This window comes from Sardina pilchardus, chromosome 17 (assembly GCF_963854185.1).
Source record: "Sardina pilchardus chromosome 17, fSarPil1.1, whole genome shotgun sequence".
NCBI lineage: Eukaryota > Metazoa > Chordata > Actinopteri > Clupeiformes > Clupeidae > Sardina > Sardina pilchardus.
This window is the reverse complement of record NC_085010.1, coordinates 24648400-24668663: the sequence shown is the minus strand read 5'-3', so window position 1 is coordinate 24668663 and position 20264 is coordinate 24648400. Positions and strand designations below refer to the sequence as shown.

The 20264-nt window shown below is 43.2% G+C and overlaps 1 protein-coding gene across 2 annotated transcripts; it reads right to left on the bottom strand.

The window, feature by feature from the left end:
* Positions 1 to 32: 32 nt before the first annotated feature.
* On the bottom strand, positions 33 to 20055 carry xpot (exportin, tRNA (nuclear export receptor for tRNAs)). 2 transcript variants are annotated; one of them, XM_062518334.1, is made up of 25 exons: positions 19919 to 20055; positions 18623 to 18776; positions 16186 to 16268; positions 16029 to 16085; positions 15136 to 15205; positions 14269 to 14487; positions 13531 to 13715; positions 12210 to 12378; positions 11389 to 11625; positions 10739 to 10777; positions 10575 to 10637; positions 9944 to 10068; positions 9066 to 9210; positions 8507 to 8626; positions 8028 to 8122; positions 7583 to 7652; positions 7077 to 7315; positions 6030 to 6315; positions 5222 to 5411; positions 4393 to 4509; positions 3593 to 3708; positions 3427 to 3474; positions 3152 to 3223; positions 2659 to 2715; positions 33 to 2544 (listed from the first exon to the last, which is right to left on the bottom strand). In XM_062518334.1, the coding sequence occupies exons 2-25, from the start codon at positions 18707 to 18709 to the stop codon at positions 2518 to 2520; spliced, it is 2916 nt and encodes a 971-aa protein (XP_062374318.1). In that variant the 5' UTR covers positions 18710 to 18776; positions 19919 to 20055; the 3' UTR covers positions 33 to 2517. The 2 variants fall into 2 exon arrangements, with proteins under 2 accessions (XP_062374318.1, XP_062374320.1); XM_062518336.1 differs by having other exon boundaries at positions 13531 to 13712.
* Positions 20056 to 20264: the final 209 nt, after the last annotated feature.

The following is a 20264-nucleotide window of genomic DNA, read 5'->3' as shown; positions in this document are numbered from 1 at the left end:
TGAAGACAACCATGAACAAATTGCACAACTACTAAGATTAGTAAACACTTTATTGGTGGTGACAAGAGATTGACAAATTGTGAAGGTTTGTCCCAACATATCAAAAATAAATCAAGTACTCACAAAGACATCTCAATTCAGAATGAGAGAAATCCATTCATATGTTTGGCCTTAATACAGTGGGATCAGATTTCAGATTCTCAATACAGTGCCACACAAGATGGCGGCGCCAAATCATCAGAATTGATGTCAAGATAAAATCACTGGAAACATTATCATAAAATTTGTGCAGGGTGACACTTGGAGGGCTCTGACAGAAAATGTCCTTTAGTCATCTATGCCGAGTCGTTAATTCAAATGAGCCTTAGGGTTAAGATAATAAATTAAAAGGCTGCCAATGACTCACAACTGATCACTTGAAACCGCCTTCATGAGCCTGACCTACGCTAACTTGGTAACACACCCAACTCCTCAACCCCTGCAACACACACACACACACATTCACACTTCATGAGCTATGTTAAATTTAAATTCTGATCTAAGTAAATAATACAAAAAAATGTATGAACATTGGAATCAAAATCCTCAGATCTATATTTAATGTAACTCCCAGTAAACCCCACTCTAATTATTACTGCATATTAGCGTTCACTGTCTAATCAGATATCGTTAGCCATTTTGTCAGAGGTATAATGTATAACAGTTTTCCCAGGACAACAAATCTGTGTACAAAAACTTTTAACAGAATTATTTAAAAACAGAGAAACACAATGACTAGGACAGGCAGGTGATTTGGGGCCTCAGGTCTGTCAGAATTGCATTGATACAGGGAACAGGACAGCACAGGACATCAGTGGTTCAATCATCACAAGGAACATTGTCTTTTTTTTTTCCTTTTTGCTGTGAAAAATATTCATCTAAATCTGTTAAATCTATTGGTCTTTTCTTTTGTCACATGCGCCAATGTTAAATTGCTTTTAATCTTTTCCCCCCAATAACTGGGGGTTCTAATTAAATACATGTTTGATACAATGCAAACAATAACAAAGGTGAATACACTGTGGCCAGCTCGGGGTTTCTCATGGATGCACCAACACGGAATTGGATGACATTGATTACCCAAGGAACAGTTAACTGGCAGGCATTCTATGTAAGATTCCAATAGCAACAAGGCAGGAGTTAAGGGTGGCTTTACAGGTGGTGGTGTCGGTTTTTTGTTGTTGTTTTTTTTTAGAAAAAAAACCCCAAACAAACATGTAAGTTCAGGTAGTGCAACAAGTGCAGAAGTGTGGCACTGCATTCCCACGTGCAATGGACAGATCTGGTCGCTTTTATTTGACAAAGCAAATGACACATTTTGATCTTCAGACAGCACATGAAATTTGATGAGCCGTTTGGGTGAGTTGCGAGACGGGCGCCAGCAATGGAGCGGCCACAGCGCCCCCTATCGGTAATGGATATGCATGCACTGCTGTTGCACCGACGCACCTCTTACATCCACAAGGCAAGCTGAAGAGAATCCGAGCCTTCCTGCGTTCTCTTGTCACACATTCTCCAATTCACTCCAAACTTAAAAATATAACACTTTGGGACTAATTTGGCAGACACCAGTTCCTGGTTCTTTGACCAATACAGCTGGTTTGTTGGGTGCACGTGGAATTTTGTATCGGCTTTGTTCATACTCTGAAGCATTTGTAGACACAACAGACGTATGGCCGAAGTCTGAAATGAAAAGACTGGTGCGTCTGAAACCAGGGGACTACAAACCAGGTGTCTGCCAGATCACGTCCCTTAATTCATGAAAATTTCACAACATTTAAAAGAGAGGAAGGGAAGAAAGAAAGAAAAAAGAAAACAAAATCACAGTCGCCATTAAATAAAAATTCCTCAAAGCAACCATTTCTTGACACAAAATGATGGATTTACCTCAATATCCAACCACTCTATAATATAAACCAGCATGTCATCTGACATTCCAAAGAATTTTAAACCAATAAAGCTTTTTTTTTTTTTTTCACAAATCCTAACAAAAGAAAAATTGGCTGATACTTTGAAGTCAGGTTCACACTGAGTATTTCTTTTTATATATATATCTATGTGTAGGCAACAGTTTTTTTTAGGCTTCTGACATTTTCCCTTGGAATTACCAGTCAACTGAAGCCCCTTCCCCAAATCCCACCCCACAAACTACAGTTTCCTGTCTCTTCGAGCGGGTTAACCAATCCCTGTACTCATCCTCTGGCCAAATGGCCACACCCACATGGAGAGCACGTCTTTGATTGGGGCCTAGGTCGATGGGGAGGGGCATAATCACTGGCGAGCGACAGCCCGTCCCCACACAAGTCCTTTATCGGCACCACGTTTTCCCCCCAGCTTTGGATGGGCGTCATTAGCGATTCACTTTTAAGTGCTGAAGCTGCTCCTATGCTAAGCTCTGTCTGTTTTGTAGTAAGTGGCACGGATGACCGCTCGTTTCTTCTTCTGTGTCCTTTCAACCGTCGGTCCAACTTCCAGTTTTTACAGTTTGGCGCGCTGAAAGAATGCCTATAGAGAAAAGGAGAGAGAAAAAGGAAAAAAATAACTGTTAAGACGCCAATTCATTAAATAAATACTACATAGAATGTGTACGTGAATATTGTGTACTAGAAATGATCATACCTTCATGTAGTTTTTCAGAACCTTGACATCAGGCTGCTGAAGCACTTGACAGAGTTCCTGGAAAGTTGAAAAGTTAATAAATGTGTTGTTTATAAATAAACACTTATATATCATTTGTAAAGAACGTTAGTGCTACAGGAAAGCAGACTGATTGTGGTAATTATAAAAAAGAAATACAATTTTTTTTTTTTTAATTGACCGGTGCCACTGTAACGGTCCAGCAGTAGCGGCAGAGGCAGAGGTGGATGAGGTCCCATCTCTAGTGAGTCACTTCAACCAAAGTCAAAATGGGCTCCATCGGCCCCAGTCGTGGCGCGACTGGCTGGGGCACCTGCACCGCACGCCGGCGACCCGGGTTCGATTCTCGCCCCGTGGTCCTTTCCGGATCCCACCCTACTCTCTCTCCCACTTGTTTCCTGTCACCCTACACTGTCCTATCTGATTATAAAAAGCCCAAAAAATATCTTTTAAAAAAAAATGGGCTCCATCTTACCTGTGTGATATCTGGTGATACTTGCAAAGAGGGCAGGTACTCCTGCTGGAGAAACTGAATGAACTCTGGCCCCTAAAATCATAAACAAGATGGTAGCTTTCCATTAAAACTGAACCGGTCGCAATGATTGATGATCTCATTCATCTTTAGCTTTTCATGCAAAATAGCTCTTACATTTGTATTATTTTGTATTGTATATATGTTGTCTGTATTTGTATGGTTATCAGACATTGTTTAGAAGATCTGTCATTATAAATGCATGCACGTGTACATACCCTCTTGAGATGAATCATTTTCAAGGTAAGAGTACACTCTGATAATGTCTGGAACACACACACAATAGAGGTGACGGGTTATAAAAATGCATCAAAAAATAACTGGGGTTTGACACTGAGGATGTTGTGGATATGCTGAAAGAATGCCTCGAGGCCGTTCACTCACAAGGACAGTCTGGGCATCGGAGAGGTCAAAGGTCGGTTTGAGAGGTGCCAGGAAGCATGCTGGGACAATGTGCTTGTAGATGAAGTCTGGAAATCCGACCAGGCCATCTTTGCCACCTGAAGGGAAAAAGGCCGGCAGAGCAGCATACCTCAGTGTCAGATGGATTATGGCTCGCTCTCTACACCACACACAGCTGTTAAATTTATGTTCTGTAAAATACGGCACTGTTTCTATAGCAACAACAATGCCGTAGGCTATTTCCAAGGATTTGGATACAGTTTGCGGCTCGACACAGTTTTGTACTTAATTTTAAACAGCCGAGATCCCCTTTGTAGCTGGCCCGCCGCATGAGGGCAAGTGAATAATTTGAGTCTGAGGTCAAGTAGCTCTGCAGTGGAAGGGCACCATGTTTCTGACCAGTAGGAACCATGGAGGTATTATAAGAACTGGAGAAAGTGAACAAGTCCCGCTCCCATTCATTTCAATGGGAATGCTAGGCTAGTGAAAATTGCCAAAATTGAAAGATTTTTTCAGGCTTCAACATAGCGTTTCAAGGGGCTTGTTTCCGGTGCCGTTTTATTTAGCCAATTAAGTGCCATGTTACTGACTGACGTAAGGTACAGAAGGAGAGCTTGTGCCCACACTAAGCTCGTGCATGAGCTGACAGTGGAACAGCCACCAATCAGCATGAGGAGAAATGGCACCGGACATGATGTGTTTCTGGAAAATGGCGACGAGGAAGTGCCTTGCTAATCGGCGAAGCTAATCAATCAAATCCTGACCCCCTGGTAGGAACATACCCCAGAGCTCCACAAGCTTGGTGAGGATGATGAAGCAGGTCTTCTGGGCGATGGGGTCAGGAAAGTCCACTGCCCCCTGGATGATGGTGAACAGCACTCGCTCCACGTTCTCGGCCCCTGGGGGGAGACAGGCAGGAATTGGCTCAGTTTCACACAGGTGTGTACATGTATGCGCATCAGGGCTTAAAGTTCTCACGACCCTGGTGGAATTCAAGTATGAGCCAGACTGTTCAAGATAGGTTATTTAGGTTATAGGTTATTATGTTGAAAATAGGTTATTTTATACAATGAGTTTGAACATGTCTTGCTTTATGCCCTGAGTAACATGCATGCACAGTTGCACACATATGGACATGCCTTTCTTAATGCATTTCAGCGGATTATTTTGTCTTCTGTGCCAGCCCTGGAGATGTGTCCGCTGCTATATGATAACGTGCTAGAACATGAGCAGAGAACTCAAAGTCTAATTCTCTCTGGCAGCAGCAAAAAATAATACCCACAACCTTAGTTGAATATTTCACAGAATATCAGCATTCAATTCCTAAGCAGAGGTGGAAGTCATGTTCAATTCCATAGGGTCAAGTAAACTCTATACCAGTAGTACTGTAAACATCAGACACCACTCACCAGTTCATTTAACTATTCTAGCAATACCAAAATCCAATCTAGCAACGCCAAAATCAACCCTTAAAAAACATGCATCTCTACCAAATGTGTATGAACTGGCTGTCTAGAGAAAGGCTTTAAGCTGCTTTGTCCTCACTGGAAACAAACACATGCGAAGACTTCTCAGTTTCACCCGCTGGGGCGACCGTGCTGCTCCACTCACCCTGATTGGCCATGACCTCGTTCATGCCGCTGCCCGTGACGGTCTGGATGAAGCTGAAGTAGCTCCTCCTGAGCATCTGCTTGTCCAGCGCCGCCGCCTGGTCGTTCTCCTCCGCCGGACGGCCCAGCACCTCGAAGATGGCCAGCACCAGCGGCATGAACACCTGCTGCAGGAACGGAGACACCTGACCCTACACACACACATACACACACCAGGAGGACGATCAGGTTAGAGTCAGAACTATAAAGAACTTCAAACTTCTGCTAGTCATAGGACTGTGTGACCATATGGTAATATATAAAATTCACTAACATGACCTATTTCCCCATTTCCTTTTTTTTTAAATGATGTTAATATATATGATAATGTAGAATATACTACATTACATTCCTTACACCCTGCTCAAACCATTACAGATTACTATACACCACTTCAAAAAAGGCCCACTAATTTTCATATCTATCATGTATAGGAGCCCACACTCAAACCTGTTTTACCTGCACTTAAACCACTTTCATTTGAACGGCTAAAGGCTTCCAAAGTGTAGTGCAAATCCCCCCTAATTGACCCTCGAGCTCCTGGCCCTGTGCAATGTTGTAAATGTCCACTTTCGTACGTTTCCTATGACCTGCCAGTCCATGATTGTACATATTGTGAATGTGGATAATACAGTGTCATTTCTGAATGTTAATAGTTGCAATTTGTGAATGAACTCTTTTTGAGAGGTGGATAAACTCTATTTCTGTCATTTCAGAGGTGGATTGCATAATTGCCCTGCCCATCCCCTGACCCCTTGTGAGACCCTAACCTTGAACTTGGCGGTGATCTGGCTGATGAGGGGGATGAACTCCTGCAGGTCCTTGGGCTCGCAGTCCTTGAGCATGTGCTCGGAGGCGGCGGGGATGAAGGGCAGCACCTCCTCCTCCAGGCAGATGATCATGCGGTGCAGGAAGGAGCGCACGGCGCCCCGCAGGGCCCCCCGCTGCACCGGGCAGCTCAGCGCCGGCAGGAAGCACTGCAGGCAGTCGCGGTACACCTCCGAGCAGCCGCACTGCTTCACCGTCTGCTTGTTGCTGAAGGCCTTGCTGGTGCGGCTGGAAAAGGGGGAAGGAGGTGGGGCCGTTAGGCCCGGTGTCCACCAATCATGCTTTTTTTGCGCCGACGGCGACAATTTTTCAATATAAAGTCTATGTAGCTCAGCGTTCACAGCGCTGAGCGCCCTCGCCGGAAAAAAGCTCTCGGCGCTGACCGTTTTTTTAACCGCAGCGCTCAAAGCGCTCAAAGTTGAAATCTGTTCAACTTTTAGAACAGCGCCAGGCTCGTCAATGTCACTTCTCGTTATAAACCGTCTCTGGTTTTGGTAACATAGCAACAATAGACACTTCTCGAAGGGCCGAGAAAAGGAGGTTGAGGGCGCTCTCAGCGTAAAAAAACGTGATTGGTGGACACAGCACCTTAAAGGTGGGGCATGTTTGTGAATCAAATCATTCATTAAAGTGTGCGATTCTGGCAAATGGAGGCTGATGCTTTGGAGAGCTCAACAGCCAATGAAATGACACTACTCTTACTTTGTTGCTCCAGATGTGGCAGGTTGATTGGCTGGAATAGTGTGTAGACAAGTTCAAGTTTTTGAACTAGGATAGTGTGTAGACATATTCAGGCAGAATTCATTTTTCATGGGGAGTCGGAGTCATATAATTTTACCAAAGTACATCTGTATTGATCCAATTGTTTTAACTTCTAATTGACAGGAATAAATACAAACAGACCAGACCGCCTAAAGACCGTGACCCATGAACCGGACAACTTGGTTAGCTGTATGTGTCTGTGTGTCTGTGTGTGTGTGTGTGTGTACCTGGCAAAGCCGACGGCGTGGCTGAGGCAGTCGGCGAGCACAAGCTGCCTCTCCTCGTCGGCCTCCTGTGGCAGCTTGGCGAGCAGCAGGCGGAAGCCGTCCATCAGCGGCGCGAGCAGGCTGCGCATCAGCGCCTGCTTCCGCTCCGCCGGGCTCTCGCCGTACACGATCAGCACGCCCGCCGTCTCGAAGATGAACAGCTGGTCGTCGCTGGTCAGCAGCGCTGGAAAACCGTTTTCCTGGGGTGGGGACGAGGCGGGGAGGGGGTCAAAGGTCAGGATGGAATGAGCTACAGCCATAGTGTGTGTGTGTGTGTGTGTATGCTGACATGACATTAAGGTCAAGGTGAAATGAGTTACAGCTATGTTCTATGTGCGTGAGTGAGTGAGTGTATATGTATATAGAGGACAGTGTTATCCTCATGGTATAATTAATTGTGTATATATTTAGGTAAATAAAGATAATCGTGTTATATTTATGATATTTAAGCAGGCAGCCACACTTACAGGAGGAGCCAGTTCCAGCAGGTCTTGTATCCTGCTCAGGATGTCCTCAATGAAGGCATTCATATGTTTGCTGTTAATAAATAAATAAATACAGCACAATTACATTCATTAGCATCATTCATTAGGTCATACATAAACTGGAAACATATTTGGACATATTTGGCATAAATCTGCTGTACTGCCCAAGCAGGGGCAACCCTAACTACCAACATTTAAGTGGTGGTTCTTAAACACGTCATAGCCCATTTAACTTGACATCCCAAGTCTAACTGAACCAACTTCAGCTCTAATTCACTCGGTGGTACATCTAGTTGGGCTGTGTGCTTTGTGGGAGTCAGGAGCTGGGCGCTGATAAGAATGCCCGATCAGAATGTCAGAATGAGAATGTCTGAGTGGAGTGTAAGGGGAGTGGCGGTCAGCCCGCCCGGCACGCTTGCGGACTTACTGCAGGGTTTTGACGAAGCGGGAGAAGAGGTATGCCACGCGGCTCCTGACCTTCGGACTGCTGTGCCTCAGACCACGATGGTCCAGAAACGCCATCTGAGAAGGAGAGGGGGTAGCAGACAGGGACACAGTGAGTGTGTGAGTGAGAGACTATGAGAGAGGGGGAGAGAGAGTGTGTGTGTGTGTTTGTTTCTGAGTGTGTAAGTGTTTTTAATGCAATGAGAGTGGTTGAGAGTGCATGTAAGAAGACTCAAATCCTTCACTAGAATAAAAGTGGCATACACTTCATTCTACAAATGGCCTTTCCTTAAAATCTCATCCTCAAAAAACATGTGACAGCTATTAACTTTTCATACCTTTTCATACGATGACTAACTCAACGTGACAAGACTCACTACATTTTATAGTGTACAAGTTCAAATGCTTTGAAATCCACAGCCGTGCGCAAAGACAGACACAAAAACACACATCCACACTCACCAGGACGTTTGGAATGTGCTGTGGCTCCACAAGGAAAAACTTGTCGTAACGCACAACGGTCTCAAAGAACTCCAGCGTCACAGAGGAGTGCTGGTACTCACTGACCCCACTGTTGACCAGCTGTAAACGGACAGACAGAGAGACAGACAGAGAAACAGGCCCTCAGTCAGACATGCCGATCTCACACAACACAGTCCGTTAAAAAACACTTCTATTCACTGTAATGGGTGCCGGCTGTACCCGTAATTTCCTGACTATTAGCCGCGGCTTATACATTGATTTTGTAAAATGTCTTCAGCTATGAGGTTAATACATGGGGGGCAGTTAATATGGTATTAATATGGCTTTGTTTCTTTTAACGTGCATAAAACACAGTCCTGCAGCTTATTCTTGAATTTCCCCTTGGGGATCAATAAAGTATCTATCTATCTATCTATCTACTGTATCTATCTATCTATCTTATACACAATGCGGCTAATAGACAGGAAATGACTGTAACCCTTTTCCCCTCCTCTTGTGGTGCTAGTCTCAGCCCCTCTCCCCTGAGAGGGTGACTCACCGTCCTCATCATCTCCTGCAGGGTGGAGGCCTTGGTGGCGTCCCCGGTGAAGTGGGCGCCGTGGGACGCAGGCAGGGCCTCTCCCAGCATGTACAGCAGCCGGATGGCCACCTCCACCTCCATGAAGGGAGCCGTCTGCCAGCCCCTGAGGAGCAAACAACGCCACAGGCGACAGGTCAGAGGTGCGTGTGTGCATGTAAAGAAAGCGAACCTACAATATTAGTCTAACAATAAAAGTAAATATTGTGATAATCTTTTTAAAAAAATGGCATTTGAAGTCAATTTCATTCTGGTCAAAGCGACTTACAAAATTAGTCTACAGTAACAATAAAAGTAAATATTTTTCTAAAAAAATGCCTTTTGACGTCAGTTTCATTCTGGTCAAAGTGACTTACAATATTAGTCTAACAATAAAAGTAAATATTGTGATAATTGTACAAAAAAAATGGCTTTTGAAGTCAGCTTCATTCTGGTCAAAAGAAGACAGATTCCACGAGGTTCCAGAGTACAGTGCTTCAGAGGATGAGCATCAAAAGAGCAGGAAAGGCTCAAAAGAGGAAGCATCTGCACACTCAAAACTGCACTGATTTATTTATGTCCTCAGTCATTCCAACTCCATGAGAACACATAGATTCCATCAATATTTCACTGTTCATGAATTAACCAAAATCCCATGGTTTCAAATATCCAACAAAAAATGCAGGAATTACATGTTACAACAATATTCACAGCATGATGATAGATGATGGATTAAGTATGGGTTGATAATGAAGGCAAATTCAGGAAAGTGCCACAAATACTTTTACTTTGATAAGATTTGGGCTGAACAGAGGCCCACTGTGGCCAGTACCAGCCCTGTGTAGTGCAGGCAGACTTACAGTAGAGTGTTGTTGAAGACCCTGCGCACAGCCTCGAGGAGCAGCTCGGGGGAGACCTGGGCCAGGCGGTCCAGCAGCATCTTCAGCTGCTTGCGGTACTCCACAAACATGGCCTCGTCCTCCCCCTACACCAGGCACAGGAGGGAACGCACAGCTCAGACAAGGCCAGAAAGCCGATACACAGCAAGACAGGTTTGTGCCAAAATAGAAGGCATCAGTACTATAAGTACCGAGGTATTCAAATGGAAGGCATCAGTACTAAAAGTACTGAGGTATTCAAATGGAAGGCATCAGTACTAAAAGTACTGAAAGTACTGAAATAATGAAATGGAAGGCATCAGTACTAAAAGTACTGAAGTATTCAAATGGAGGGCATCAGTGCTAAAAGTATAGAAGGTACTGAAATAACAAAAATGGAAGGTATTAGTACTAAAACGTATCGGAGTATTCAAATAGAAGGTATCAGTACTAAAAGTACTTAGGCATTCAAATGGAAGGCACCAGTATTAAAAGTACTGAAATAATAAAATGGAAGGTATTAGTAGGAAACTACTTCAGTAGAACCTTGAACAAAATAGTAAACCTAGCAGAGGTCTTCACAGCACCGTGATCAAGACCATGAACTTCTTACCTCATTTTCGAAGTTGTACTCGTCATCATAGGTCAGTTTCTTCATGACCGCCAGCATGATTGCCTGATAAAAAGGCAACGTTAGGAACCACTGTGACGTTACACAAGAAAGACCAAGAACATGGAGAGAAAACATGAGATGAAACTAATTGAAGGCAGCCTTACCTCCACATTAGCCTTCTGTTGGTCAGTCAGAAGCGGAAGCTGTAAAAAAGCACACATACCCACATGTAATGAATTTCCCCTTGGGGATCAATAAAGTATCTATCTATCTATCTATCTATCTATCTATTTAGCTCACGTTTCACTCTTCAGTGATTCAATGCCAACTTTCAGTTGTGCATTTCATCCATGCAAAAAAAAAGAATAGTACTACAGAGGACAACTACCAGTTTCACATCTAAGCATATTGATTCCTCTCACATAGAAGCACAGGCGCACATCAGACAAAAAAAGCACCTTGGCCTCAACGTAGCCCTCATGTGCTAAATACATAAGGGATAATGGATGACACAGCGTTCGGTAAACATATAGGTAGAAAATAATGCATGCTCGAGGTGGTAAGCGGCCCCGACGTTGTAGTGGAGATTCACTAGTAGATTCATTGTGTAGTTATTCATTACACAATGAATCGAATTTGCAGCACATGTCGTATACAATATGCAATCCTGCATCCTGTTATTCAACGAGTTGTGTGTGGATTTTCATATAAATGCAGACAGAAAAAAATCACAAAAAAATATGTCTTAATAATCAGAACCAACTTCTCAAAAGTGCTCCCTCCGGTACCAGGTAGACAAATGAGAGCCCCCCACCTGTTTGAGGACGTGAAGGTACTCGTAGCAGAAGCCCACGATGTTGGCCGAGATGTCGTCGTCCTCGTGCACAAGCAGCTGGAGCATGAGTGGCACCTTGGCCTCGAGGGCCCGCAGCGTCTCCGTGGCAACCTTGACGTTGCCTCCCTTGTGGAGCTTGGTCCAGCTGAGCACCAGCGACTGGCCCATGCCGTTGACCAGCCGTGAGAACTTGGCCAGGAAGTCCACGTCTTCCTCCTGGAGGAAACCAGTGTGTGTGTGTGTGTGTGTGTGTGTGTGTGTGTGTGTGTGTGTGTGTGTGTGTGTGTGTGTGTGTGTGTGTGTGTGTGTGTGTGTGTGTGTTGGAGGTAGAGGAAACAGAAATCTAATCTTTAACCCCAGCGCTCACAGAAATGCAGCATAATGTCAACCAATGCCTGTCTCTACTGAATGGTTTCACAATCTTTTGACCACTGTGCAGCAAGCTGGAATACACACTTGAGCTTCAAGAGCTTCTGATAAATGTAACATTTAAAAATCTAAAACATCATGTAAAATATCGAAACATCTAAAACATTTTTCTTATAGCACAGTACATGTCAACCACTGCATAAGCGGTGATACATTTCAGTGAATGACAATACGAGTCATTGACAGCATTTTCATACTCTACGTTCTCAAATCTGAGGACTCTGAGGAGTCATCAAATGACAATCATAAGTCTTTGGTCAGCTTCAGACTCCAATTACTCCAAAATATAAACTTCAACATCTAGAACCAACATTTCATCCATTTTGTTTTTCTCCCTCTCTTATGCAGCCTCAGTCTAACTTGCATCATACCTGCTCCACATTGAAGAAGCCGGCTGACTGCAGCACTTGGCACAGTAGCTCCACCAGCTTGGTCTTGTCCACAGGATCCATTCCTTTGTTGACAATTTCAAACAGGCAGTCGCAGGCCTCCTCTCTCAGGTCCTCCACAGACATCTGACTCAGCAGCAAGTTAACAAACCTGCATGAGCAGACAATAGAATGGAGGGGTCAGTTTCTTACTCTTACCAACTACAGCTGATCAAGGGCCCTGATTTGGGGCTCAACGAGCCTATGAGACTATGAGCAACATCAAAGGCAATGCTTTCACAGGTAAATTGTGGTTGTAAGTTTGAAGTGTGTGAGTTGTAAACATACAAAGGCAGGATGACCTTACACAATTTACAACATTATTTAAGCCCCAAATTTTACACCCACCACAATCCACATGACTACGCGTAACAGTGAATTTGATGTCAATTAGCAGTTTTATTCGGGTCAAGCAGTGAGTGACCACTGTATGACTAAAACCTGAAATGGCTTTTAGTGATTAATTCTGCCTATACATGTAATAAATTACAGTTGTGTGTGGTGCTGTTGCTTATACAATTCTTTCTGGTCTACACACAAAAAATGAATGTATGAATTAATACATTTATTCCATGAATCTGGACTTATATAGAGACTGTGTGCATGATGCAATACAGACTAGGGAATCTGGTTCCTCCTTTGATATCCTTTTAAGCTTGATGGTACATGACCTTCAAAACTTTGAAAAGAGTATTTTATAATTAAGATTCTCTCTACTGCACCCGTTACAGAACTTATATATTAAGCATGTTTTTAGGGAACAAACATGACACACAAACTGCCGCATTTCATATTTGGTGCAATGCTCTTTAGGCAATATGATTTCAACATGTCTAGCCTTTCAGCAATTCTCTTTAAGGCCTGGTGTTGTCAAACGTTCAGTCCCAATCGGGTGTGTTTTTGAGGCTGTTAGCGTTTGCACTCATGATTCCTCTTATCCTGCAGCAACACAATGTAGGAATTCCCCTTGTTGTCAAATATAAATGTACTTAGCACCCTAAGGGGGTACCCAATACCGTAATTTCCCGACTATTAGCCACGGCTTACACATTAATTTTGCTAAATAATACAATGCTTAATACAGGGAAGCAGTTCATATGGTGTTAAAATGGTTTTGTTTATTTTAACTTGCATAAAACACTGTCCTACGGCTTATACACAATGCGGCTTTTATGCAGGAAATTACTGTAATATTAAGGACTCGTGACAAGGGTCACGTTCAGTACAAGTTCAGTACAGCTAGAACACCCTGTGAGGTGCTGACCTGTCGTTGGCGATGAGGTTGAGGTCGATCCAGGACACGTAGGCACCCACCACCTCCAGGCACTGGCAGGTGAGCTCGCTGTGGGACTGCTGGTACGCCTGCAGGATCTGGAACCAGGACTCCACCAGGCTGGGGATGCACTGCTCACGCATGGTGTCTTTGATCAGGGTATTCCGGCGGGTCTCCTGGAGTGAAGTGGGGTGGGAGAGTGGGGGAGGAGGGGGAGGAGGGCCGGGGTGTAGGGGGTAAACAGACTTCCTGTTATTATTTACATTCCAAGTACAGTCCATTTCTATTCAATTGTATACATTTAGTTAGTGCCAATAATAATGAAATTGTCTCAAGATGCTTTCCAAAATCCAGAGCCTAAACATTATGATTATATTGTGTGATGCACCTATAGACCAAAAGGCAGACAGACACTACCACTATGCCTGTTATTATTATTATTATTAGTAGTAGTAATAGTTATAGTAGTAATAATAGCAGTAACTGTAATAGTAGTAATAGTAGTAATAATAATAATAGTAGTAACAGTAATAGTAGTAGTAGTAGTAGTAGTAGTAGTAGTAGTAAAGTAGTAGTAGTAGTAGTAGCAGTAGTAGTAGTAGTAGTAACAGTAGTAGTAGTAGTAATAGTAACAGTAGTAGTAGTAGTAATAGTAGTAACAGTAGTAGTAGTAGTAGTAGTACTAATAGTAGTAACAGTAATGGTAGTAGTAGTAGTAGAAATGCTCACCTCGGCGGAGTGCATGATGTCTCGGTCGACCACCTCAGCGTCGATGGCCATGAGGGTGCGCAGGTAGACGTCCACTCCATGAGGGTTGAGTCCGATCAGAGTGAGGATATCGAAGAAGAACTTGGGCCAGTGGGTCAGGTACTCCCGCACGAAGGTCAGGGCGAACACCTGTGCCGCCTTGTTCCGAATGAACGGCTTCTCCTGGTGCACGTTCATCAGCTGCGCACGAGACAACGAGAGGGGAAGAGGCTTAGCTACATGCCAAGAGAATGTCACTTGATTGAGAAAGCAATTTGTCTGGCAAAGTCATTCCTTTGATTACACCAATGATATTAGAAAATACACTGGATGACTAGATGTACTGCATAGCTTTGAGCATTCACATCTAATCATATTGGGACAATATTGTTTAGGCTGGTGAATTTTGATTGGCTGTTGGCAGCCATTTTGTTGAGTGAGCAAAATGGAATTGTAGGAGATGTGGGGTGGGGTGAGTGGGCGCTTCTATTAGCCTAGTGGACTGGGGCTACATGCCCACCAAGTTTCAAATGCCTCGGGCGTTCTGGTGTCGGGACAGGAATCCTCCACCGAAAACTGCTGGGAGTAATGGGGGAGGACGGGAAAAAAACCCTGACAAAATCTAAATGCTTGCGCTGCGGCAGTCCTAATTGAGAGAACGATCCTGTAGAATTCTATAGATCATGTATGTATGGTGAGTGTTATGGAGTTAAAAATAATAATAATAAAAAAAATTGTAGAGCCCACTCCCTCATTATGATATATTCTCATATATACCGTATATAGTATACTAACACACACACACACACACACACACACACACACACACACACACACACACACACACACCTGTGTCTGGAGCCACTTCATCAGCGTTTCCCTGATGAGCTGCTGCTGGGCTGCACTCAGGCCTCCATGCCTGCACAAACACATAACACATCCAAACATTCTTTCCAGGAACTGGATCCTCCGGCAGGCCCCCAGTCAGAGGGACCATCCCAGTAACATTGCCTTTCATGCACAGAGGTATGGACGTATGGATATGTTGAAAAGCAAGCGAAACATTATCTTCGTATGGACTGTCCTATGAAGACATTCTTTGTACTGAGAATGAGTGGTATGTTTATGTTAATGACTCATTCAGCCTATACTTTAAAAACAGAAGGGTATACTACAAAGCAAGTTACACATAACCACGCTCTCTTTCTGTAAGATGGCTGGACAAACCCTGAACTAGCCATACAGTAAGAGGTCATTGGCAATAGACATTTACTTCATTCATCCCAAAGGCAAATGTTGGTACTGCGATAGTGGCCATCAGTTATATTATTCAAACCAGGCTTCTGCTTTAGACTCTGCCTGATTAAAAATGGGAACGCACAGCGCTCCGCCTGTAACACTTAGAAGCTGGTAACGCAGGTATGGTGACTCCGTTTGCCAAGATAATGATTGGTTGTAGACTGTACTTTTACAAGTAGTGAGCTTTTATCTCGAAACATAACCTACTCCAGAGTAGCTTAAGTTGTAGCAAAAACTGCTATGGTGATTTGGCCCGGTTATAAGAGAGCCACCTTCATAGCACTGCAAACCCTGACTTTCAGTGCAAGAAACCTCGCTAACTCACTCATCTTGCTTTGTAGCACACCCCGGAGGTCCCTTTAAAGCACGTGGGAACTAGCCATGAGGTAAACAGATAAAGTTCCTGGTTAAACCAGCTCTCTTTCAGTGAACACTGTGCTTACCTATATTTGATCTGGTGCTCCAACACTTGGAAGCAAAAGAACTTGACATGGTCGTCACTGTAGGAGGGAAATCACAAATGGGCAAAAAAATGAATCAGAAAACATATTGTGTATACAAACAATCACTAATGATCCTGCATTTTCTCAAGCAGTTTACCTATAAAAGCCTTTAGCCAGGGCTTCTGCACACATCTCCCAGGCATCCTGAGACTCCTTCAGTTGCTCAAAATATGCCAGTGCCTAAGAGAGACAAGGAGAGAGATGCGCAGGCTTAGAAACAGACAAGCAAAACTGACTAAACCAGACATCAGATTGACACAAACACACTCCATTCTGAAGCCACCCTCCCACACACACACACACACACCCACACACTTTGCCCCATGGGAACTGGGGCGTAAATATTGGTCGCATCCAAGAGTCCTTTCCCGCTGTCCCAACTATAGCACCTCGGGTTCTAGCCACATTAACTCCATGCTCCCATTCTCCACTGATCGCGTGCTGAAACCAGAGCTTGCATTGCTGTATTGCTGAATAATTTAACACATTGCATCATATGATGTTGTATGACCATATAGACTGGCTGACCGGGAGTCACTAGTAGTATTGAATTTTGGCCAGAGATAATTTTTCTTCTCTGACACTATGCTGCATCTAGAATGCATTTTGGAGTACTTCCTTGTTGAAAGACAATGTATCAATGTATTGCGCAAGACCCTTGGCAGATACACAATGGAAATTGCTAGTTTGGTTCATATTATTCATATTTCTGTTGCATTTAATCATGATAATCCCAAGGACAACGCAGCCTCAAGTATGTGGAAAACTGCATGCCCCTAAGCCCATTTGCCATGTCAACATGACATATAAATGACTTTGAAAGAATGTGTTACATTCAGAGAAAGCATTAGGCTACTTGGCCATTTTACATGCATTTTCAAGATTTCTCCGTTCTACATAAAAGGATGCATGCTCTTCAACCATGTCCTCAGCACTATGCATTACAGTTCAAAGTGAGATGTGAATATATATTTGTTTGCTTCCAAATTATTGTTTCGCAAAACAAGATATTATTCCACCCGAGTGCACAGATAATCTGGAGATCTGAATCGTGCTTTTATCGAGTTTTTTGTGAGTGCCTGAAATGATTGTCCACCATTGGGAAATGTGCCCCTTTAAGAAAAGGTTATCCTCTCTAATAAGATCAGAATGCAGCGAATCGCTCCGGGTCCACCACAAAGGAACGTAAACACTATCACACATCAATGAGTCTATCTGGTTTTATTTGGGGTTTGCAGTTTCTCATCATTACAAGGACAACTGTTTCACTTCTCCCTTCAGTGGTGGGAAATTCACCTGCTGAAGTTAGTGAGCAGTTGATCTTCTTACTGACTAATTTCCTTTGCATAAGTACTGTATGCTTAGTTACTTGCTCTGGCCAAGCTTAACATGTTCAACCTGTCTGGGCAAAAATGCCAGATGTGATTTGAATACAATATTTTCATATTATGCCGGTATAACTAAAAATGCTCCTTTTCAGTAAAAATCTTTTTCAGCAAAGACTTCAGTTCAGTGTGAACCTTTCCGGCCTTTTCTTCTATCTTTTTGTTTTGACGCACCTGTTTAAAAAAGACTCTCATCTAGAGCGCAACAGTACATTCCTACCTTCGAACTAAAAATACCAAAGTCTCTTCTACAACAAGTCTAGATATTCAGCCAGTGACTGATGTGAGTAACGACATAAACTGAAGGTGAAAATATCAACCTTGTCAGAAATCAGAATATTGTCTTAATACTGTCCCACAATTATCTGAAAATAGGTATGGGAGCTCAGCTAATAGATATTTCCACAACTTGAGTGTCTGCTATTTAGGATAAAAAACATAAAAAGAATAGAAATGAAGACCAAAATGTATGGCAATTGTGAGGGCTGAATGGCACTCCCCACTGATATCCACCCATATTTATAGCCATGAGTTGCAACTAAATTGCAATACAAATGCCAAGGGAAACCTATAAACATTAGATAAACATTTAATATCTGATTACATCAGGCAACCCGTAGTCTGCAAATGAGAGAGGACCAGAGTCGCATGCTATACAGAGATCACTCCAACAGCGCATGATATACACAGATCACTCTAACGCTGTCTGATCGAACTGAACACTGAGCTTCATTCAAATCACAGGTAGTCACAGGATCAACAACTTCATGCCAACGCTAAAATAACCACATGTCATTGATAACCACTAAAAGAAATCATCACACACAACTGGCCAGTATAAACAGCAACATGGCTGAACTGAAGAAAGATTGGTAGATACTGACTGCTGATCAGAGCAATGATCGATCTGCCTGAACTAGGCAGTCTCTTAAGCACAGTAAAGTAGAAGCACCACCAACGAAAATGAACCAGTGATTTATACACCATAGAACATTCATCAAACTCTTTGATAAATGACAGTAGACAAACTACACAGACCGCAATTCAACCAACTTCCAATTGTGACCAATCATGTAATATGACTAGAGCAATAATAAACATAAGGGACAGTATACAAAAAAAAGCCACGCATTAGTGTCAAGATCTTACCCTTTGTCGGTAACAAGCATCTGCATTTGGGTTCAACCCCAGCAGCGCTTGCTCATCCATGACGACTGGTGCAGACTGGCAGGCCATCCGTGGGTTAGCTAGTCTTCAACTTAGGTTCCCTCTTTTCCTCTACCAAAAGGCAGATCACACACATCTGGGGATGGGGAGGGAGGTGTACAGGGGGAATTGAAATGACAGCATGTTACTGAATGGTGGCTTTCTCTGATCACTGTTGGTAAATACAATAAAGGCAACACACTGTGAAATCTCATTCACTGCTGAATGATTGAATCAAGTTGGTCTTACACCTCCTGTGGATAAACAGCTTAACTGTTTCAAGCTTAACTTCTAGTATAGGTTATACCATAACAAGTGACACAATAGCGGCTACCTGTATTGTCATAGGGATTGCCACTAGAAAGGAAAGCTTAGGTAAAAACAGAGCCTCTGCGTTTGAGCGGAGTTGTTTTTCATCAGCTGAGTCTGAACCAACACCATCAGCATAAAGACTTTGACACTAGTGAGTGATCAAATGTATGGATGAAATGGGGTAGCTTCTCATTGCTGGCTACACCGATTGCAAATTGCCAACACTGGTTGCATTTTCAATGATATGATGCAACGCAACGTCAACATCCAGGTTAGACAGCAATGCCAATTCACGCTAGCGCTGCCTATGGCAGAGTTTGACCATTGAGATGGCTAGCCAAAAGCAGTCACACCAAAAACATAACTAGCTCTACTCTCCACTGTGCTAACGCAAAATTCGTCCACATTTACATAACAGTTTATAAGTACATAACTATGCTCCTCCTTTTACAACAGCCATGTTAGCTTTTAAATAACTTTTCAGTCGCAACACATCAGGTTGCCTTTCTCGGAAAGTTGAACACACCGCTGAGTAGCTACCTAGCAATTAGCTAATGTATTATAGCTTGCTAGCATCATGCCTATGTGTCACATGCGCCTTCACTGTACAATAACGTGGCATGGCGTGCAAGTTTCACTCATGTAATCAGTCTTCGTTGTGTGATATCACAAGCCCACCTGCTAACCATAACGACACATCGGTTGAACGTAATAATGCGTTTGTGGATGAATAATGTATTTAGGTAAATACAACTCCGGCTAGCTAACCAGCTTGCTAGCCAGCTAGCCACAACGTACCGACAGCTTTTTCTCGCCTATCAGCACGCCTCTCCCTTTCACATTGTGTCAAAAATGCTTGGCAGAAAAGTTTAAAAGGTCCACATGACCAAAAGCTCTTTTAGCCATGATAATAGAATGGCTGTGTACCTTATTGTCGACTTTAAGGAGTCATCCTCCGTTATTCGTAGTCCCCAATAACAAATAATTCTCCAGAAAACACAACTAACGTTAACGTTACGTTGACGGTCCGGCTTGGCGATTCTCTAGATTGCGGCGTGTCGGCGACTCAAGCGATGCGATGGAGCTCAACGGAAATGGGAACGTCACATTTACCTGGGTCACGACCGCAGGAAGAAATTCGCCCGGTGTTTTGTGCAAAACCTACAACAAAGATACTTCAGTTTAACTTTAAATTGTGCTTTATCATCAATCTTTGCTTACAAATCTACATTCTGTGTTTTGTTCATATTTTGATGTAGTTTTGTTTCTTTTT